At 37.6% G+C, this 23,322-nt stretch overlaps 1 protein-coding gene across 4 annotated transcripts in view; it reads left to right on the forward strand.

Annotated features, from left to right (window-relative positions):
* LOC101854884 (G protein-coupled receptor kinase 5) overlaps positions 1-18,654 on the forward strand; it is a 34,625-nt gene extending 15,971 nt beyond the window's left edge. Inside the window, exons 7-17 of one of the 4 annotated variants that reach the window (XM_035971132.1) lie at positions 2,246-2,450; positions 3,044-3,234; positions 4,141-4,178; positions 4,866-4,955; positions 5,402-5,490; positions 5,949-6,068; positions 7,844-7,981; positions 10,097-10,234; positions 10,805-10,939; positions 11,784-11,861; positions 14,074-18,654. In XM_035971132.1, coding sequence (XP_035827025.1) covers positions 2,246-2,450; positions 3,044-3,234; positions 4,141-4,178; positions 4,866-4,955; positions 5,402-5,490; positions 5,949-6,068; positions 7,844-7,981; positions 10,097-10,234; positions 10,805-10,939; positions 11,784-11,861; positions 14,074-14,094 — 1,243 coding nt within the window. In that variant the 3' untranslated portion in view covers positions 14,095-18,654. Of the gene's footprint in view, positions 1-2,245; positions 2,451-3,043; positions 3,235-4,140; positions 4,179-4,865; positions 4,956-5,401; positions 5,491-5,948; positions 6,069-7,843; positions 7,982-10,096; positions 10,235-10,804; positions 10,940-11,783; positions 12,580-14,073 lie in introns of those variants that run through there. The other 3 variants (XM_005103633.3, XM_005103634.3, XM_005103632.3) reach the window with 3 other exon arrangements.
* The last annotated feature ends 4,668 nt before the right edge of the window (positions 18,655-23,322 follow it).

Here is a 23,322-nt window from a genome sequence, read left to right on the forward strand (position 1 = left end):
TTTAATGGTCATTGCACTGGTATAGTGTTTACTTAACATTATGATTTACCACATGAAAGTTTCTTTGCACAACTAAGACACAATATAATTTTTTTTTACCTTTTAAAAACAAACTTTTTCTTGAACTTGAACGTGTTACCATGTGCCTCGGGTTCACAACTCAAGCACAAATGTTTTCAATGTTGTTTGTTGTACACATTGTTGAATTGACTGCTCAAATATAGCAGGTGTCATTTCTAAAGGTATAATGTAAATTTATAAATGTCCCATGAAAAATGCATACAAATTTATGGCTGTTCCTTAACTTTTTTCTTAGAGTATAGATTAGGTTTGTCAAGTCTACGGATCGGCAAAACCACACATATTAAAAATGCTAGACCCAATACAAAACCAAGGACTCCGCCTCGCTCTGGGGGCTTTCCGCACTTCTCCGGTGGAGAGCCTCCAGGCCGAGGCCAACATACCACCACTCTCACTCAGACGCACACAACTCTCACTACAATACGCAGTTAAACAGAGCTCAACACCGGAAAATCCAGCGCACAACAGCATTTTTCAAACAAATCCAGAAACCAGAAACAGATTCCAAAACAACGAAAAACTCATCAAACCTTTCGGCCTCAGAATCCTTGAGGACCTCAAAAACTTACACTTTTCCAAACAAGACATCCAACAAATTCTTTTCCCCGACCTCCCTCCGTGGCACCTCACCAAGGCAAAAGTAGATTTACAGCTGACCACACACAACAAAGAAAGCACAAACACCAAAACTTTTCAAGCAGAATACAAAAAACTAATAGATAAATACCCCGGTGCGGAGCTCATCTTCACGGATGGCTCCAAAAAAGACAATGAAGTGGGCGCCGCAGCCCTATCTCCCAACAATACACATCAGAGGAGACTCCATCCTGAAGCCTCCATTTTCACTGCGGAGGCCACTGCCATTGACATGGCACTGGACTCTGTAGAAAATTCCCCTAACAAATCTTTCCTTATCCTTTCTGACTCTCTGTCTTGCATCACCTCACTCACAAACTACACACTCCTACACCCAAAAATAGTTAGGCTACAACAGAAAATCCATACACTATCCGAAACAGGAAAAAACATCATGTTCGCATGGATACCCAGCCATGTGGGCATCCGAGGAAACGAGCAGGTAGACGACCTGGCGAAGAAAGCTTCATCCCTTCTGCTGGGATCAACGACAAACACTCTCCCACAGACTGACTTTAGAAATAAAGTCAAAAAGTACACCTCCAGTCTGTGGGAGAGCCACTGGGAAAACCAGAAAAATAATAAATTATATGAAATTAAACCCAGACTAGAACAGCGAAATCCTTCGGATCTCTCCAGAAGAGACGAAGTCATTTTTACTCGATTGCGCATCGGACACACGGCCCTGACCCACAAATACCTCCTGCAGGGAGAGGAGAAGCTGTTCTGTGTCGGATACGACACAGATTTTACCATTAGACACATTTTAACAGAATGTCTAGACTTTGGAGAGATCCGAAGGAAATATTATAAATGCAAGAAATTGCAGGATATTTTCTCCGTCGTTGTTCCCAGCAGAATTTTAAATTTTATAAAGGCCATTGGCCTTTATGGCGAGTTGTAGAGTGAATTTGATATTATTTAAAATTTTTATTGTTACTTAAAAGTTGTTTTAGATCACAAATGTATTTACACCGAATTTGAATATTTTAACTTTTTAGCATTTTAAAGTAAATTAGTTGAGTTACCAGTCGTGAAGTGAACTTTCGCAGAGGTGAACAACTTGTGTTTCGCGCGCTCATATGACCTTAGCAGTTGCGAGCGCCGTAAAACCTTATACTATACAGATTAGGTTTCAGGAGTAGCTCTTGAGAGTCTAAATAATATCTCTGCGCCATACATCTGATTTTCACGCACAAAGCATTTTAAGACAGCAGTATATAATGGTTGTTTTTTTAACATTCTGTGCACAGCGTCAGGTGAAGAGTGGTTCAGGAAGTACACTTTTTGTAAAGGCTTTGTATTGACATGACTTGTACTGGTTCTTCTGACAATTCTCTTGCTGTGGAAATTTAAAAAAATCTGTTAGAAAATTCAAGGCTCATTTGCTTTTTGTTTAGGTTTTTTTTTTCATATTTGTTGTTTTTTTCTCATTGTTGTAGCTGTAGAAGTCGTAGATTTTTGTTTGTTTGCTGGTTATATTATGGCAAAATAAAGTGGTGGTTTTTTTTTGTGTTTTTTTTTTCAGTCAACCTGTGACCAAAAACACATTCAGAATGTACAGAGTATTAGGGAAAGGTGGATTTGGTGAAGTGTGTGCTTGCCAAGTGAGAGCGACTGGGAAGATGTATGCATGCAAGAAACTGGAGAAAAAGAGGATAAAGAAGCGGAAAGGAGAGGCAATGGCATTGAATGAGAAGCAAATTCTTCAAAAGATCAACTCAAGATTTGTGGTAAGTAGAAATCTAATATGCACTTGCGAGGCATCCTATTGCTGGGGATGGCAGATGATTGTCTGCGGTGTATTAGTATTCTATATTTGACAAATTTTTGTTATGCATTCTTATAAAAACTTTTTAAAGGTATTTTTAATAGAGCTGAACGTAGTTTACTACTTTATCAAATTAAGTGAGCTAAATGTAGTAAAGACAATATTTATTCTTTTTTAGCTTAATAGATTTTGATTTTGTTGTCACTTGGGTGCATAGCTTGACATCTTCAGCATGGAAAAAGGTATTTATAGTCCCCTTTTCATTTTTTCTTTTATATTTCCATATAATGGCAGTTATAGCTCAGTTTAATCAAATAACCTGCTACTATTAAGCATTAATAAGAAAGCATTGCATTATTTAAATGCCAAAGCAAATCAAAGAAGTTCTGTGGATTTGTGAAAAGTTAGTGCAAGCGTGGTCGGGTCCATAAAATTTGAAAGCCCTAATGTTCAGTTTGAGCAGCTCCATATTGGTGTTTTTTTTCAAAAGATAATCAGATATAATTTTCGTATTTGTGTTAGGTTTAGTATCTGTGCTTGTTTTTCTATATGCAGGTTAGTTTGGCTTATGCATTTGAGACCAAGGATGCCCTATGTTTAGTCCTAACCATTATGAATGGTGGTGATCTGAAGTTTCACATCCACAACATGGGGAACCCTGGTTTCCCTGAGGAACGCGCCGTCTTCTATGCAGCTGAGATAACTTGCGGCTTGAACGACTTGCACAAAGAGCGCATAGTGTACAGGTTAGTACGGCAAAGAACAGCTGCTGTTCACTCTTTTTGGATAAATATTTTAACTCCTTCGTTACGAAGAGACTAATAGTTGGTGCTCTCAATATACCATTTAGTTTTAGAGCTGCTGAAAAAAGGCGTACATCAGAATGAGAAGGAAAAAAATTTAATAGTGAATGAATTAGATACAGTCTAGCATGAACATACTGAACAAACGCATCCTGAAACAGATTTTCATGTCCTGAATATTTTCCTTACATGCATATTCTTTTGTATTTAAAACACGTAGAAAATGAAATTCGTACATAGCGATGTTTCTTTATCCGTCCGCTTTGGCTGTGTGCGTGCCAGACTATCTTTTTTGTATGAGTGGATTTTTACAATCATTAGTAATGTGACATTTTCAATTCTGTGAGGTCTTCAATATTATTGCCTTTCAGTAGCGAAATTGGAGCTAAATTACTTTCCAAGGGAAGTTTATTGATTTCAGACATTAATCATTAGCTGTGAAACAGAAACGGTGTTCATCAGGAATGTAAGTTTTTAGTTATTGAGCGACCTTTTTGATAGGAGACATTGATTTTATAATGTTAAATTGAGAAGAAAAAACCCCCCCATCCTTTAAAGACTAAAAACAAAATTAATAGGGAGGAGTTTACTTATAGTTTATGCCCACTGAATTTTTCAAGATTTTCTTCTTGTGGGGTACAGATCGACTGAAAAATGATTACAAAAAAGTGTCTCTGCTTTGAGTGATGCTGAAGGCATCAAGACTTGTGCTGGAGGTGGATGCTTTTATGGGGGTAGAAAGCTCTAATGGTGGGTTTGTGAAGGTGAACTGATGTTGTTCTTTAAAAATAAATTTGCATGCAGTTTGCATATCATGTCTTTATTTTTATTTTGTTTTTATCTCCTCAGAGATCTAAAACCAGAAAATATTTTACTAGATGACAATGGTAAGTTGACATATTGCCTGGCTTTTTTGTCTGAAAGAACTGTAGCTATTAGCAGTTATTATAAAGCTTATGTAGAGGTCATGGGGAAAGGAGTAGTTTTTTTCACATCTTGGGCCTTTCTCTGGATTTCAAAGCATTTTTCATTCTGACAAATGGTGCAAATGTACTTCCTGGTTAATAAATTCTTCAAACTTGAGAAATTTGGTGCAAATTTTGCTATAACTGTATTGGGGGTAAAATTCTTAGATTGTTGGCAAATGAAATGCAACCGAACTTTAATTAAATCAGGCAAGACACAGACATGGAAGAAATAATACCAGTTAAAACTGACGGCTTTCTTCCGTAGTTTCAGGAATCCTCGACCAAAGTTCCCCTTGTCATTCTGTGTTTAACACTTTGTCATCATATTTTGGGGAAAATCCCAAGGAACAGGGTGGCGAGTTGAGGTGGCAAAGTGTTACGGGGTTTAGTGGTTCTCTGATGATTCGGAAACTTTTCCTTATTATTATTCGATGATTTGAGAAGTTTCTGCTAAGTCTTCTTTACCCTTAGCCAGACTGGAAGTAGCTAAACTGCAGTCAAATTGTTTTTTTGCATTTTTTAAGCTCTCAAAGAAAGCTTATAAATTAGCTATCATAAACTTTTTTCTCTTGTCTTTTATTAGATCTCTTTCATTTCCTTTTCCAGGCCACGTGAGAATCTCAGATTTAGGCTTAGCTGTGGAAATCCCGGAAGGGGAGTCCATACGAGGCCGTGTTGGAACTGTTGGCTACATGGGTGTGTATCTTTGATGTCATTTATGTGGAGTCCAAGTTTGATACATATAATTGGTGTTATATATTGTACATTTAAAAAGTTTTTCCCTCTATAGCCAAACACACACCATCCCCCTAAAAAAAACAACCTGACAACAAAACAGTCTTGATGAAGTTCTCTAGGTTTGGTCTGTGGTGCCTTAACAGAAATGAAGTGGTTTTTATACTTACTCGAAAGAGAAAGAGTATTTGGCAGAAAGTAGCAAGACGTGTTGTGCTTTGATTAGATTGATTTTACTTTTCAAAAAGGTTTCTAGTCATTTGTAAAGTCAAATTTTAGTTATATGAAGCATTTAAGATTGTTATGGTACATTAGAGTAGCACTTGAAAAGAAAAAAAAAAATGATGGGTCTATTAATAACAACCTGTTGAGATGAATTGTTCAAAAGGAGTATTTCTGAATTTCAGCCCCAGAAGTTGTCAAGAATGAAAGGTACACATACAGCCCAGACTGGTGGGGACTTGGCTGTATAATATACGAAATGATAGAGGGAAAGGTAAGACATTGAAAAAGGTGATTGTTTGCTACTCTTAATCAGTCATATCTTATGATGCAGTAATGAGGGCTACTATGGTTTTCCTCCTTATGTCCTCTTTTGCCGCGTTGTTTAATTTAGTGTCAGTGAAGGTGAAAGGGGTATAGTTGCTATGATTGATCCCAAACAGATGTTCAGTTTGCAGGGATATGGTGGTTATATTGTCTAGAGATGTTAATCGGGGTTTGTTCAGCCAGAAATTTTTTAATTTTTTTAGTGATATTAATGTTGGTTGGCCCTATGTAATTCATTGAAAACCATGCCAGTGACTTATTTTATACTCTTGTTTGTCCTTGAAATGCTAAAACATTTTATCTGGTGCTTATTGTGGAGCTGAAGCATAAAACTTAAAAAGTTACCAAGATTTCTTTTTTTGTTGTTGTTGAGACAAGTTTGTTCTTTTTTGCATTTGTCCTCAGGCACCTTTCAGGGCTCGAAAGGAAAAAGTAAAAAGAGACGAAGTAGACCGGCGGGTGAAAGAAGACCAAGAGACATATTCTTCCAAATTCAGTGAAGAATGTCGGAGCATATGCACAGCTGTATGTTTGAGAGTTTTATCCATTACTATAGTTTAGTCATTTGAATACTGTCAAACCTGCTCTAATGGCCACCTGTCCAAAACAGTCAGTTGCACAAACCATCATTTTCCAATTCCTCCCCTCCCCCCAAATTTCCGCCTTACATGGAGGAGAAAAGACGGGTCAGCAGACCTGCCACTCATCTCGATGTCATCGGGATGTCCCGATTTTTTGCCTCAATTCTCAAGCATCCCAATTTTCCCGATTGTGATCGCGCGTATCCCGATTTGTTTTGGTCCCATCTGTTGCGCACGATTAAAAAAAAAACTTTCTTTGCCTTCTTCTCTGTCGTTGGAAGCACCCATTAAACTTTTTGTTAGCAGGAACTCTGAACACTGTTTTCCGAAATACTGATGCCGCATTTAGTAGTTTACTCGCCCCAAGTTGTGTTTGATTTTTGCTCACACGTGTTATTTTAACTTTCTCATGGAAGTAGTATCTATTTGGCATTCCGACTTAAGACATTCTCAAGAACTACTTTCGCTTTTGTTTCCACCCAGAATTCTCCGAAGATGGCCTGATAACTCTTTCAATTGCAACATACTATTCATAGTTCTGCTGTTACTTTCAAGTAAGCTTTGTCCAAGTTCTGGTTTGCTGGACCCGTCATCAAGACCCATCAGTAAAATGTTTAAACGTCATTGGGGGGGGGGGGGGGGGGGGGAGGGATGGTGTAGACACTTGGACTAGGAGTCCTTGACGTGATACGTCAGGATTTAAAAAAATACAACACACACACTCAAAGGGCACATACATGGATATATTTATGGACACCCTTGGACAGTTTTAAAGTCAGCTTTGCAGTTACCTTTGTGATTTGTCGTTGATCCCAACCCCCCCCGAGATCCTGATTTTTAGATTTCACAGAGTGGCAGGTCTGGGTTAGGGCGAAGGAAGAAGAGTTGACGTTGATGAATTCTACACTCTACAAGTACATAAGCACAGAAAGTTTTTGTAGCACTCACATGAGGTTATCCAAGAGGGTCGAGTGCTCATCACAAAGCATTTAATTGTGGTATAAAAACTGGTCAGTTTATTGGTAATTTCTAGCCTTCACCGGTACTATTTTATCTGTTTATAGTTTTGATTTTCAGTCTTATAGTGACAGTGTCCTGGTGTAAGAATTCATCTTGCATCAGTATGACGTAGGGGTGGTTAATTCATCAAAGTAGTGGGGTGGTTGGCGGGTGCTTTGGAGTGGTTTGCTCCTTCTTTCAAGTCAAACATCTATCTTCCTTATCTGCCCTCCTTTTTTTCTTGTTTGTTGCTATCTTGTAATACCCTTAATCTTATATGAACTAATCGTGTTGCAAGTCCCATAAAATATTTACCATTATAGTTCATCAGATAATAGACATGGGAAGCCAATGGGTATTAACTAAGTTGAGCCCCTTGAAACCGGCCTCAGAATACGATCTGCCCCTAACAACCCACTTTTTTTTCTCTCCAGATCAGAGGGTACTTAGGTGAAGACCTGTATGTGTAAATGCTTGGGACTATTATTTTTGGGTGAGGGTTTTTGGCATCTAGCCTTGATTTGTACTGTAATCCACGTGGACCTAGGGAGGTACACTATCAAAGAAAATGTGAATAAGGAATGGAAAAGAACAAGCTTTCAGCTCAGAATTTTTGGCAGTTATTTTTTTCCCTTGGTTTTGCTTTTAGTTTCACAGTTCCAGTACTTATTATGCCTGGATTTTTGTATGATACCACTTGTTTGCTCTCACTTTCAACAGCTTTTGCAAAAGTCTCCCTCAAGCCGACTAGGATGTGGCGTGGAGGGTGGTGAGGAGGTGAAATCTCATCCCTTTTTCCGGAACCTCAATTTCAAGAGATTAGAAGCAGGAATGGTGGACCCTCCCTTTGTTCCTGATGTGAGTGAAGCATTTCATGGATATAATTATGGTTTTCTCATCGGATGTAGCCTTTTATTTCAAGAGCACTCGTTTAAGGCAAAATTCGAGGGGGGTTCAAGAAGTCTTTGGTCTAAATATGAAGGAATAAAGATAGAGCTTTGTAACTTGGCACATACTTTTAGTTCTCTACATAGTCACCTTGCAGAGTAACACTTTTTTTCAACCCCTCTTTGACCTTGAAAAGTCCTTGAGAGAAAAATTACCCAGAATGGGCCCCAAACCAGTCTTCAACAGCTTCAATGGCGCCTCGTTTTCCTTGGAATTATTTTTTTTTTAAGATTAGGAAACAAAAAAGTCCAAGGGGTCTAGGTCTGGTGAATAAGCTGAGTGTGGCAGGATTTCAAAGCTGCACTATGCTGCTGTCTGGACTGCTTGTTGCACCCTGTGTGCAGGGGCATTGTCATGCAATAGGAGGACCCCATTACGGAGTTTTCCACGCCTTTTTCTTTCCCAATTTGGACCACAATTTTATCAGCAAACCCAAGTAATAGTCTCCTGTGACTGCATTTTTCCATTTTTGAGGTAGTCATGATGATACCCTTACAATCCCAGAAACACGACAGCATGACCTTTCCACTTGACGGTGTTACCTTTGCCTTCTTTGGTGAGGGAGAAGAAGGGGCTGTCCATAGCATGGAGAACATTTTTTGTTCTGGATCAAAAGGATAAATTCACGTTTCATCCATAGTCACCATGTTTTTAAAGAAATTTGTGTCATTGGACTCAATTCGAAGGGGCATTTTGCAAGACTCAACCCTCTACTTCTTTTGCTCACTTGCCCTTCACGATCTTCATCCATCGCCGACATGAAACCAGATTTGAATTTTCTTACCCTGTATGTCACAGTGTTATGATAACATTTTTTTGTCCCCATAGACTTGGACCATTTCCCCATATATGTCCGAAGGGGATTTTCCTTGCACGTGTAAAAACTTGATAACTAAGCGATACTTAACAGGCTCCATGGCACTGCTTCAGTGAATGAAAACAACAGTTTCTGAGCAGGGTTTCATTGAACACGCTGATTAGTGCCATATTATTGTCGGATTTTCTTGAAAATTTGCATGGTGTGTTCAAAAGAGATAGTCTAAAGGCTGGAGAAATTTCATTACTCTACCGTGATTCCTTCATACCCAGATCAAAAACTTATTGAACCCCCTCGTATTGAATAGTTCTTTGGTTTTGTTCTGTTCCTGCAGGCTTTGTCGCACTTCCTTGCTTTTAGCTTTGGCTGTAAAGCCGTGACTGCATTTCGCGACCTCAGTGCTTTCTTGTCTTCTCCATTTTTAATAACAGTGAAAACAGCTTCATAACAAAGAGTGAGCTTAAGAGCAAGTCACATTTTCAATGTTAAGAAAATATGGAGAAAGGACAAGAAAGCACTGAGGTTGCGATTTGTAATCATTGTGGGTTTTATTTTGTTCTAAATTTGAGATGCTGATGTACTCGTGCATATTATGATATTGGTTTGATTTGATCAAGAAAAAGTAAAAATGTGTCATGATTCGGTGGAATCAGGTTCTTATCAATTTTTGGGCATATGGAGTTATTGGTATAATCTTAATGCTTGTTTTTTTGTCATGCTTTTGATTTAAAAAAAAAAAGAAGTGCCCACCAACTTTGAATAGAAGTTGAGATATTTGCGATTGGAGGAGATGGAGGTAAATTTAGCGAGAAAATGGTCACCACAGTTTGATGACTTCAAAAGTTGGAATGTTTTTGGAAACTTCAAATTTTCATTTTTTGTGCATCTTTGATCAATGTTTTGCAATTAAATTCACACAAATGTTTTATGGACCCCCCCCCCCCCAAAAAAAAAAAAATTTTTTTAAAATGTGCAAGGTGTGGGAAAATGCCAGTTTCTTACATTACTTTGATGAATGCCTGATTTCACCATGATGCCACACAAATGTTTAATACCCATACGTTTAAGCTTCATGATATTTTGAAAGAGGAAAGTTCTGCAGATCATTTATTGACATATATTGTTCCTCTGTAATAATACCAGTGACTGTACTGACATGAAAATTCCTCAGATGAGAAGTACATTTCCTCTTGTGATTTTCTTTTCAGCCCCGGGCAGTGTATTGCAAGGATGTACTTGATATTGAACAGTTTTCCACAGTCAAAGGTGTCAATTTGGACGCTAGTGACGACTCATTTTACAGTAAATTCAACACAGGCAGCGTTTCCATACCATGGCAAAACGAGGTAAAGTTTTATATGTCCAATTATACCATGGTGTACTGTCTGGTTTTCCCGATTGTTAATGTCATGTCTCAAATTAATAGTATTTGTAGGCGGTCGTAGGGCATAGTTATTCTTTGTTAGTACACATAAATAACTTGTTTAAGTTCTCTACCGATACTGTGTACCTTGTATTTTATTTCTTTTTTTATTTATAATTCAAGGTGTCGTTGTTAAAACAAGTTTTTTCAAAAGATGTAATGAAAGTTGTTTCCACTGGACAGTTATTGGGTCTATTTGGTTTCTACCTTCTTTCCTTTCTGAATAGGACCCTTGACTGTAAATTCAATACTGTATAGGTGGTTGTTGGGTGCTCTGGTGTCGTTTGCTCCTTCTTACCTGTCAAATTTCTATTGTCTTTACATCCCTTCCTTTTTTTGTGTTTGTTACTCTCTTGTAACACCTCTGATCTTCGGCACTTACATGACATTATTGTTTTGCAAGTGCTTTAAAACTGTTTACTAAAACTAAATTCAATGCTACTTTGCTTGCTCAGTCAATAATGATCCTAATGTGAACTTTTGTGTTTTGCAGATGATAGAGACAGAGTGCTATAAGGAACTCAATGTATTTGGGCCAAATGGAGAACCTACGCCAGATCTGATAGAAGGTTTACCCCCACAGCCACCACAGAGGGGGTTCTTTGACAAGTTGTTTCGAAGGAGGCGGGTGAGTGTGAATCAGGGAACGTTTGATGGTGTCATGTTGTCAGACAACAAAGTTGCACCTGCTCTAACGGCCACCTGTCGAAGACAAGTTACCTTATGATCACTTTCCATTTCCATCGTTGTGGTCATTTTTGTATTATGACACTGTCCAAGATATCTTTATGTTTAAGACGACTTTTCTTTTGACATTAGAAGGTGGCTTTGGACAATTTCTACAATTTTTGAAATAGGAATCATTTTAGGTCTTTTCTGTTTGGTTTTGAGTTACCGAGAAGTATATCAATACATAGTCATGTCAAGAGAAAAGGGAGTCATGCCTGGAAATGCCTAAAGACTAACAAAGTTATAGACAGGCATTTTTTCTTGAAGCATAACAACTACTACCATGTTGACCATATGCTATGGAACTTACAAATATTAGGCATAAATCAGAACTTGGGACAAAAAAAGAAGTAGGACTTGCCAGTGGTGCTCTACATGCACCCTTTGATGTCCATTTGGGAAAAGAAATGAGAAAAGTCATTAGACATAGTCAAAACCTTCATTTTTCTCTGTTTGGTGTGAAAATGAATTGTAACTAAAAATGTAACACTCTTGTTTGTTCAGGATAGTGGTAGGGGTTTAGATTCATGGCGTCAGCACTGTCCTTGACTTGTTTTGAGTGTTGTGTCTGGCAGTATCTCATGCTTTATCCCTTCACTTCTTTCACTATTGGTCACCGCCAGACATTGATGGAGTAGCTATTATTATTATCATCATTATTATTATCATTATTATCATCATTATTATTATTATTACTCTTTCACCTCAATACCAAGGGGCTGTTTCTTTTCCCCTTTCTACAGCCATGCTGCTTTAGAAAAGAGGTTCGTGTCGGATCTTCCCTTTCAGACCCCCACCAACTGGAGGAAGGTGTCCCCCAGGGAAGCATCCTTTCTCCTCTCCTATTCAAAATCAAAATAGATTCCATCGTTAAGACCCTTCAAAATAGCATAGACTCATTGTACATTGACGACTTCTTGATATGCTGCTGTTAGAAAAACCTTCAACTAAGATCTATGGAAAGTGCACAAACTTGAAAAGTGGGCAAATAATAATGGCTTCAAGTTTTCCCCTGTCAAAGTTGGTTGCAGTACACTTTTGCCGATCAGGCAGACGTGTGCTGCAACTGGATTTGACACTATATGGGGAAAGGATTCCCGTCCAGGACCAGGCTTGTTTCCTCAGCATTATATTTGAGAAGAAACTTGCATTTGTTCCACACATAGAATACCTTGTGTGAGGTGCCAGAAAGCGCTAAACGCTTTAAAAATCTTATCGCATCCGGAGTGGGGCGGGTACTCAAAACACCTTCTCCACCTGTACATCTCCCTTGTCCGATCCAGGCTTGATTATGGCTGTCATGTCCTATGGATCGGCAAAACCACATCCTAAAAATGCTAGACCCAGTGCAAAACCATGGACTTCGCCTCGCTCTGAGGTCTTTCCGCTCTTCTCCAGTGGAAAGCCTCCAGGCGGAGGCAAACATACCATCATTTGCACTCAGACGCACACAACTTTCACTACAATACCCAATTAAAGAGAGCTCAACACCAGAGAACCCAGCACACAACTGCATTTTCAAAACAAACCCAGACACCATAAACAAATTCCAAAAACAACGAAAAACTCATCAAACCCTTTGGCCTCAGGGAGTCTTTGAGGACTTCAAAAACATACACTTTTCCAAACTAGACATCCATCAATTTCTTGTCCCCGACCTCCCTCCGTGGCACCTCACCAAGGCAAAAATAGACTTACAGCTGACCACACACAACAGAGCAAGCACAAACACCAAAACATTTAAAGCAGAATACAAAAAACATAGAAAAATACCCCTGTGCAGAGCTAGTCTTCACAGATGGCTCGAAATCGGACTCTGCTGTGGGCGCTGCTGCCCTATCTTCAAACAGTACACTCCATCCTGAAGCCTCCATTTTCTCTGTGGAGGCCACTGCCATCTCCGTTGAAAATTCTCCAAACAAATCTTTCCTTATCCTTTCTGACTCTGTCTTGCATCCCCTCACTTACAAACTACACACGGCTACACCCAAAAATCGTTAGGTTACAACAAAAAATATCTGCCTTGACTGAAACCGGGAAAAATATTGTGTTCTCATGGCTACCTAGCCAAGCCATGTGGGCATCTGAGGAAGTGAGCTGGTAGATCTCCTGGGGAAGGAATCCTTATCCCTTCTGTTGGGATCAACGACGAACACTCTCCCACAGACTTGACTTTAAAAATAAAGTAAAGAACTACACCTCCAGTCTGTGGGAGACTCATTGGAGAAACCAAACCAACAACAAACTCCACAACATTAAGCCCAAACTGGGACCACGGAAACCTTCGAACTTCTCCTCAAGAGACAAAGTAATTTTTACTTGATTACGCATCGGACACGCGGCCCTGACACACTAATACCTCCTTCAAGGAGATGAGAAGCCATTCTGTGTCGGATGCGACACAAATTTTACCATTAGATACATTTTAACAGAATGTCTAGACTTCGGAGAGACCCGAAGGAAATATTTTAGATGCAAAAAATTGCAAGGTCTGTTTTCCGTCGTTGATCCCAACAAAATTCTGGATTTTATGAAGGCCATTGGCCTTTTATGGGAAGTTGTAAATGAAATTGTTAAAATTTTTTGTGTTATTTAAAAAAGTTATTTTAAATTTTAAATGTATTTACACCAAATTATAATATTTTAACATTTTAGTGAACATGTTGGCCCAAACCGGACTGTGCAATGTGCTGTTGTGAACAGAACCAACTTTTTTTTAGCGCTCATATCACCTTATGCAGTTGCGAGCGTTGTAAAACTCTTACTAAAACAAGAAAAGAGCAAATTGAACATTTATTTTCGGCTCTGAATTGAAGAGACAGGAGTCTGCCGCCCTGCTCATTAATACATAAGGGATGCTCAAACTGATAGCTCCCTACATATTTAGAATTGAGAGATGCTAGTCTTATTATGACATGGCAATTTGGAGTACTGTTAAATTGTTCTGGGGGCACTTGTAGTTTGTTATCGGTGTAATTTCTTATGCCAATTAGTTTTATTTAACCTTTGAATTTTAATTTTTTTTGTCAACAGCATGATGAAAACCGTGTTTAAAGCGTCTAGTCATCTTTTACTCTCAAGTGTGGTCAAGAATGCGAACCCTGCAGTATGGTCCTCATCACTCTTGCAAGCATTGGATCAAGAATTTAGAGCTGTAGCGGAATCTAGATGGAAGACTGCACAATCTCAGATCCAGGGAAACAGTTCAGCAACAAATCAACCAGCCATCCCACAGAGGGGGAAGGCTTCTTCAAGGAACTCCCGTAACAGTTCAGCGGTTTCTCTAAGGCACCGGTGTCAAACTTAGTCCCACAGGGGCCAGACTCTAATTTCACTTAATGTTTAACGCTGCTGGCCAAACTGGATAACACTCACAGAGCAGTGGAAATTAGACTTTTTGAAACCATAAATATGAATTAAAGCAAACAAAATCAAGGCATACCAATATTCACTCTTATGCCAATTCCTCAGAGTTGTATGTTTGGCATCTTTTCCTGGCAACAACTTTGTAAATGTTTGGAGTAAGGTTCTATGTTATGGAGATTCTCAGGAAAGATTGCCTAGAATTCTCTTTTGGGCCAGTTATAGTCATTTGGCGGGTGGGATGTGGCCCGCGGTCCTTGAGTTTGACACCTGTGCAGAAAGTTGATGGCCAGGTGGGAAAAAGCAGCTTGGGCGATATGAAGCCAAGTACTACATCAACGTCTTGTAGATCTTCTTCTCCCTTGTTGTACCAACTGAACAGTTGTTTTCTTTCTTCTGTGGATCCCATTGGAATACTTTTATAGACCTGTTATATCCTGGTTCTGACCTTGTGTTGTGTGAATATTGCACATATTCAAGTGATAAATGCATTATTCTCGCTCTGCTCTGAACGATTGATATTGGGATATCCGTTTCTTGTGTTGGAGGACAAGAAAGAGACCTGGTACAATTTTTCTGATGTGTTTACAGGCATGCTGAGAGAGGGAGGAAAGGAGAAAAAAAAAAAGATGCACCAGTAACATTGCTCAGTTTGTTAGTGATTCTACTTATGACTTATGAAAGGCTTCTGTGTATCCTATATTTAAACATGTGCAGGAATCATTGAACGTTTGTTTAGCTCACTTGTTGCTTTTTGTCACCAGGGAATAACTTATTGTTTACCGAGAACAGTGTATGTGTGCTGTCCGCCCTACCCCCTCCACCTACCACCATCAAAGTATCTAATCATATACTTACTAGTCTACAGGCATTTATTTTGTACTGTATTTTGGTTGTTTGTTTTTCTTTGAACTCACTTTTGTTCTTGCCTATTTCTGTTTTTGTATTGGTCTGTTGTGTAAATGAATTATCCCAGCTGAGAGAACTGAGCGCATGTATCAATAATTTTTCTTCTGTAGTACAGTATGGCTTCCTCTTTGCCGTGGTGATCATATATCTGTACACAAGGCTGCCTTTCTTTGGGTCTGTTGAGGAGGAAAGGAAGAACTGAAAGGGTCATGCGTCAGTCTTTAAAACATTTTTCTTATGTCTCATTGAATTGCAAGGAGCATAATTTATTTGCATATATATATTCATATATTTATATTAGTCCTCGCCAGTTTAAACACTTTATTTGCAACATAGTGTAGGATAGTTGTTTTTTTGGGGGGAGGGGGGGGGGAGATTGTTGTCGTGGAGCGTCTCCTATGTTTTTTGGGTTTTTTTCTCATTTACAATATCTTGTCAAGATTTTGTGTTATTGTTTTCCCTTGTCATGTTTACAGGATTGCTTGATGATCTGTTAGACATGAAAGGATAAGAAATTTGGTACCTCTTGAGTTCTCGATGCTAATCTTTTAATAAGTCATTATATTTGTCAGAAATTAACAGCATTACGTTTAATCAACTCCGACATTCTTTGTTAAGGTGTTCTTGTTTTGTTTTGATTATTTTTTCTTTTTTTTAATTTCAAAAGTAATGGATGTACTTAATGATACTAATTGCAAACGTTTCAACATTTTGCCTTGCTTTGCCCAGGGCACATGAATGTTGCTGGATTATCTTTCGTATAATTTGCTTTTCCTTTGTTTAGTTTCATTGTCACTACTTCTGTTTTAAAATTTTGATGAAAGTATTCTGATTTCTTTCTTAGGCTTGGTTTTTTTTTTTTAATGAATTAAATTGTATTGTTGTAACTTTCTAGTGAAAGAAGTGTTTCATTTTGTATTGAAAGACTTTGTGCATTTATTTGTCAAGAGAAAGAGACATTTACAGTAGAAGTGTTATAATGATGACTTGATTTTAAAAGGGGGGAAGGCTTGTTGCGAGAAGTTAAATTTGGAACTTGAGGTACTCCTTGTTGCCTGGATGCAGGGAATATCGTACTTGTTCGTGGTTAGTATCTTATTTCATAGAGCATGGACGGAGTGCGAAGTAGCAGCAATTCATATCAAAGCCATAGAGTATCACAGTGTGATATCGGAGTCATTGCGTTTATACAGTTTAAGGGAAGGGCTGTCAAAGCCTTCCTCTCATGATGGAGCGTAATGTGTGTGGTAGAAGTAGCCAACGATGGAATAGCTAGTACATACTATACTACCTAGTTGGTTTTGTTTTACAGATCCAAGGGAAGGTAGTTTAGGAGGGAAGGGAATCTTCCGGCTGGTAGCGAGGTGAATCTTTAGTGGTGTATAAACTTAGTTAAAGATTTTGTTCTTTCGATAGGCTAAGTGGACTTGTGTTGGTGTGTGAACAAAGAAGTTTAGGCTGATGGAATAATCTGATGTGTGATCTTAATTAATGGTTACCCCACTTTTGCTTGTTTTGGTTTATTATTGCCCTGGCTTCCCTTCAAGTTTTGTTGACTGCGGATGAAATAATGATACAGCATTCTTTAATCTGCTGCTCTGCGTTTTGCTTCCCATTTTAAGCACCTCGAACACTTACGAAAAGAAATACTGCAGACTTTTCAAATCTTTATTTGTGTTGGCTTCTGTTCATGCTTTTTAAAAATGGACTTCATTGATATTTATTGGGTTTATTTGGGGTTGTTTTTTTTTGTACTTGTGATTGATTCACTAGATTGTTTAATGATCAGTTTTGGGGTGCCCGCACCATCTGTTCATTTTTAAAGCGTCTCAGTTAATCTGATACGTTGATGTGCCCCATCCATCTTTCTGTTGTAAATCAGAACTGTGACTGGTTTTGACTTGCTGCACCACAGAAAGATTTCATATTTGTTAGTTAGTGTAAACCTAGTGTACTCACTCATGCCATTGTTTTGTACACACTGATCCCTTTTTGTTTGGACTTTTAATATCCTTTTCTATCTCTTGTCTTTTCAAACGATTCCTAATCAATTAATATCAGAATATACCTATTTCACATGTGTTATATATATGTATATATATACACACAGACACAAATGTGCGGATTGATTAAAATTAAGTCTGAGAAAAATTTCATAACTTCAGAAATATAACGTCCTTTGCAGTAGCCTGTTTGAATGAGAAATGCTTATTTCTTTCAAAACAATTTTGCAGGCACCATAACAATGTGATTGTATGAATTGTTCCTGGCGCAAATGTTCAGGTTATCAGGATTGTTTGTAAATGTTGGAAGTGTGCAAAGCCCATTTGTCCTATTGAAGTGTCATACAGTACCTTAAAGGCAGAAGCACACACTATACCTATGTTTATTTTCTACGTTAATTTTTTGAGATACGTGTTCATTTGAGAATTGTTGCCAGTGCCAAAGATGAGCCATATGTGTTATTTCTCTATTTACTATATAGTAAATTAATACCACTTGTCCGGAGAAAAACTTGAAATTTGGTATTTAAGAAGTGATGTTAACCACAGTTGGTAGAGTGTTTTTTTCTTCTCAGCATTGCTTAAAGTGCAGGGTTCCATTTGAGATATATCTTATTCCATTTCCTTCCTTGCTCTTGACTAATTGCTTTTTCAATACAACTTTTGCGCAGTGCCAAAATTAGAACTTATCCTTCTCAGTTTGTTGGCCTGTACTTTTTTATATTCTCTTCTCTGTGTATTTTATTGTCTCTTGTCATCAGAAAAATGAACGAAATATTGTACCTTGTGGGCACCCTAGTCCACCTACTGCCAACAAATGTCGTTTTCCAACGTAGGCTTTACATTGCGAAAAATTGAGGGCCGATACAGTGGGTACCTGCGTTACTGAAATCAAGAAATTATTGAATTTGAAATTGATGGTACTCATTCTATTGAAAACTGTTGAAAGGATTTGCTTTACAAATGTTTACAGAGTACAGAGATTTTTGCTTTCTATTTTTCTATCTTTCTCCTACAACCTATTCTGGTTAATATTGTGCATATGTCTTTGGCAGTGTGAAGAAATGTACTTTGTGTGGGGAAATGTAAGTTTGTAGCGTGTCAGATTTGGATTTTTTTAAAAGGTTCTTTTTTTCGGTAGCACTGAATATTCTTTTGTTCTTTGGAACTAGAATATATGTCAGAATATATCAATCGAAAATCATGAAGTTTAAAAAGAAAAATGTATGTACAAGCAGCTACTTTTTTAATGCCGTAACCGTTTAGCTTCTGATGCATGCCCTGAAATCCTGGAAAAGGGATATAGTTCTCAAAAAATTGCATACAGATGTTCTCAAAATTCATTAAAAAATAAAATCCTTTACAAAATAATCGTGAAATATACATCTGTTTTAGGAAAAGAATATTGCTTCCAACGAGCCAATTTATGCTGTGGTACAGTTTGAGCGAGATATTTATTTCTCTCAGTATATTTGTGACTATCAGATTTTCATTTGTTACCTATTTCTTCAAATTAAGAAAATAACCAACTCCTCTAGTGATGTAAGAACGCAATATGTGAGACATTGTGGTGAAATCAGGTGTTTGTCGAAAAAATTAAATCAAAAGAACCGGTCTTTTTTATGCTGGTTTGTCAGTTTTGATCAAATTTTTTTTTAAAATGCTCAACACCAAACATGTCTGTTAAAAAACATTTCTGTGGGGTTTTTACTGAAAATGTTGATAAAGGCACAGAAATTGTCAATTTTCAGTTACCAAGGGCTCAGGCATTGAAAGTCTCCAAAGTTTGGTGGCCATTTTCTCGCTAATTTTACCACTGAAACCAGGCCTCCTTCAATTGCAAATTTTTTGACTTCTATTCAAGATAGATGAGTATTAGCAAAGACAAATTAACAAACTTAAATGTGATGCCAATAACTCCACAGTCTCAAATATTGACGAGCATCATGATTCCTTTGCGTTGTAACACATATTACGATAGACCAAGAAATGAACTTCCAACATGTTTTTGCTTAGTTGAGATCACTTTTTGAGCTGAATTTTATGTATTTTCAAAGTTTTAACTCCATCGTGCCCTCCATTTCGTTATATCAACTTTAAAAATTCAATTTTGATAGTTCAAAAACTCAAAGAAAAAGACCAACTCTACTATTGCTTTGTAGCCTCGTTTTCAATCAGTTCTAATTCGACATTCTTCCTTGACCTCATAGAAATGCTTACCACGACAGTGTTGCGCATTTGGTGATTGAAATTCTGCGCAATACTGTTGTAGATGCGGCACAACGTTGCTCAAGGACTTGGGTAACATTCTTGTACTTCTGAGACTACCATGTAGATATATCATGCTTTTTTCTATAGGGGTGGCGAGTTCTTGCCGTACATTAAAAAGAAAACTTCAGGCAAGAGATCTCTTATTTTTACATTGAAACGGCAAAAATCACTCATATCCTGGCTTGTCTATAATCGTGTTGACCGAAGCTCGTCTTACGGTATCTGTAATCTATTTTTGTTTTGTGTTTGTAAGTCATTTCAGGGGTTTGCCTTGTTATTTCAACGCTGTACAAATTACTTTAATTTTTAAAGATTTATTGTGGCCATGTCTTGTTTCATGTTATACATTTTTCTCTTTTACGTCCTGTTAGGATTTTAAATTTTCAGAGTGTTTTATATAGAATATTCAGCAAAATGTACGTGCATTTCAGTAACTGTGTACGCTCAAAATGGATCATGTTATCTGTTGAGACATGTATTTTTAACCGCAGTATTTGTAAGGTTTCCACTATATTGACCAAGTAATCACATACTATATTTTTTATTTTCTCAGCATTCTTGTAACATTGTTTCGTCCATTCTTGACCCTACATCAGAACAAAGCACTCTCCTTTACTTGTTAATGATAATGTGCCCTTCGACAAAGACTCAGTATATCCTTTATATCTTACTTGATGAGCATGTGTTCTTGTATGTACAACTTCATTAGAGCGCTGTCTTTTTACTCCTCATTAAAGGGAACATGTTTTATGTGCAAGTGTACTAAAGTCCACTTTTTGAAAAAGAAACAAATTTGAGTGAATGAAAAGATGACTGGTTCTCGTCTGACCCTAGAAGTGGCTTTATAATTACTAATGCCGATGCTTTTATCATTTATGTATTTGTAATTACAACTTTTTTCACACGTTTTCTGTTCCACGCTTGTGTTTGTTATTCGTAAAAACTAATCTTTCCGTCTCAGGCCTATGCATCTTTTGGAAATTTAGTGATGAAGTCTTTGTGTTTGGATGTAGTCTACTTGTAAAATGTGCTGAGGCAAAGAGTACAGCAGAAGAAGATACAGCAGGCACGAGGATAGTGGGATTAGTATACATGTGCATGTTTGTCTCAATTCTTTTCGGCGCACTTTTCTCTGGCTCTGTTCCCTTTTCATTGTTTCTGATGGGCTTTTAGCATTTAAAATAATGAAGCCTGGAAAGAAAAAAAAAAGAATTCCAACCATTCTAGTCATATGAATTTCTTGTTAATTTTGTTTCCTGTCCTGAATTCATTTGAAATGTCATGTATGATAATGACCATGCAGATAATATGTTCGGTGGGCGACAGGTGTATGTGCTCACAGTAGATATGGATGTCCTCCTTTTGACTGGCACTTAATGATATTTCAGTGTTACTGTTGCAGTCTTGTTCTGTCCCAAAAAGTTAAGTAATTTATCTTTTGGTACAATTATACAAATGTTTTGATGTATGGTTATTTTTGTATCTGTGCTCCAACTGGTGAATGAGACAGTTGTTAATATTAAATGCATGTGGCAAAGCAGTTTGGTTACCTCCGATTTCTAACGCAAGAATGTCTCAGTTCAGGTTATTTGTGTCTTGCCAGCTTCTCTATTTCACTCAGATAGACCTGCGCAACTTGGGGGGGTGTTTTACGGCTGATGTCTCTCAAAAGTTTGTCAGTGATGCTTTTACTTCATGCAGCATCAACAAAAGCTGGTATGCGTATACTTCTGTTTGCCATGCCAGTAATGGAGTGATTTCTTTTTATATCAGGACAGTCAAGGTTTCAGCATGTCCTCCTAGTTTTGGAATGAATTTCTCATTTCTCGGGGCTGCTTTTTGGGCGTTGAAACTTTTGCCACATACCAGCTGGGTTATTTGACAATTTTCGCTCCTAATTTGCAGGGAGTGATTCAAAGCTTTCATAACGAGATCTATAAGAGTGTTGTTCCCCCCTTCCCCCTTTCGATCAGCTTCCTTGAACAGGTTGACCATTTCAGTTTGACCATCTATCTAAAAGACCAAAAGTGGCTGCTAATTTGCTAGTATGTATTCTGCTGCTCCAGAGTAACTTTCCCTTAAGAGTTTAGGCTTGGTCAGAAAGTCAATTTGTTTAATGCATTGATTTCAGATATCAATTCCCCTACTCAATTTTGCAAGCTTTGCCTGGTTTGTGTTCAGACTTTGTGTGGTTTCGAGTTTGAGGCAAACCCTCACATTTCTCTATCAAGTAATCCAGTACTGGCACTAGCTTCAAATATTATGAGTGAATTTTCCCTAAACTAATTGAACAAGGGGCAAACAAATTTTGCAAGTGTGTTTTTATGTCTCTATTTCTGTCATTATGTTTTATTGTTTCACCCCATGGAGGTTAGAATCTTGATTTGCTGCAGAGGGGACACTGACAGGGGCCTAGGAATTGTTGTTCAGCGCAGAGCATGACTTTTTGTTAACTACATATTCTTTTTGAATTGTTGCCATAGAGAATTCTGAATTAAATGAAGTCACATTTTGTGTGTCCGTTTTTCAATATCAGGAATAGAAGATTTAAGTTTCAAAAGATAACCTTTTGATGTGTCACCGTTAGCATTATTATTATTTGGTGGTGATAATAATGACATTGTCATTTCATGAGTTGAAGTTCTGAATAGTTCATCAAGTTAAGACTTAACAAGTGCTGATAGTGACGATGATTTTGTATTGCGCCAAAGCAAGGATGTTGCTGTATATGACGACTTAACCAAATTTTAGGTTCTATTTGATATAGCCCCACTGACTGCTGAGCACACTTTCTCAGTAGAAAAGCTTGTAAACCAATGTCATTTTTATTCTCTCAACCTCCTGCCCTATTGTTTCATTTTTGCACTCTCCTGTATTTTGTATGTATTTTTGTGTAGTGTGTCGGGAGAGGCTATGATATTTTAGTTTTATTAGGTACTCAAATTGTCTGGCCTCTTTTGTGAAATTTATGCTTCACATTTTGTTGTTAGCTCGGATTTGTACATATTATATATTTATAGAGTAGTTATGGAGTTGTTTAATTAGTTAATATCTTGCAAACATCCCTTAAGTTTCATACATTATCTTACCTGTGAATGTTGATTTTGCGAAAGTGGTCAACACTTGAAAAAATTCTAGGTACAGAATTGTGGTAGTCGTAGCAGACAGTTTCAGTCGACATCGTAAAGTTTTTTCCTCATTAAGCTTGACTGACTGAATGTAAATTGTAATTTTATAGCTCTTGCACTCGCATTTACCAGATCACAGAAACAAGACCGGTCTAATGCACAGGCTTGCCATGTACAGTTTCTGTATAATGGGGAAATTTTGTATAAAATCTGTTCATTAACTTAAAAAGTCCCATGCTAATGTATAGATGTATTTATATATCAGGGAATTCACTGGACAGCGGTGAGCAGTTTGGTTACCCTGGCTGGTATTTAATTTAATTCAAAGGCGGAAAAAGACTCCTCAAGAGAGGCCAGTGAGTCAATCCTTGATTGTATCATGAATCCTTTCTAAGCTTTAAACTGCAGAGCTTGCAGTCATTTAAGGTTGTATATATTTATTACTTTTCATAATCTTATCTGTATTTTCACGCCCAGGTTATATATATATATATATATATATATAGATATATATAAATATATATATAGTTGAGGGAAATTATTGTGGTCCTTTCCATCAATGTTCCTTTGTTAAGAAGTCTCATAATATAGTTTCGTTTGGGGGAAAA

This window comes from Aplysia californica, unplaced genomic scaffold, assembly GCF_000002075.1.
Source record: "Aplysia californica isolate F4 #8 unplaced genomic scaffold, AplCal3.0 scaffold00383, whole genome shotgun sequence".
Taxonomy (NCBI): Eukaryota; Metazoa; Mollusca; class Gastropoda; order Aplysiida; family Aplysiidae; genus Aplysia; species Aplysia californica.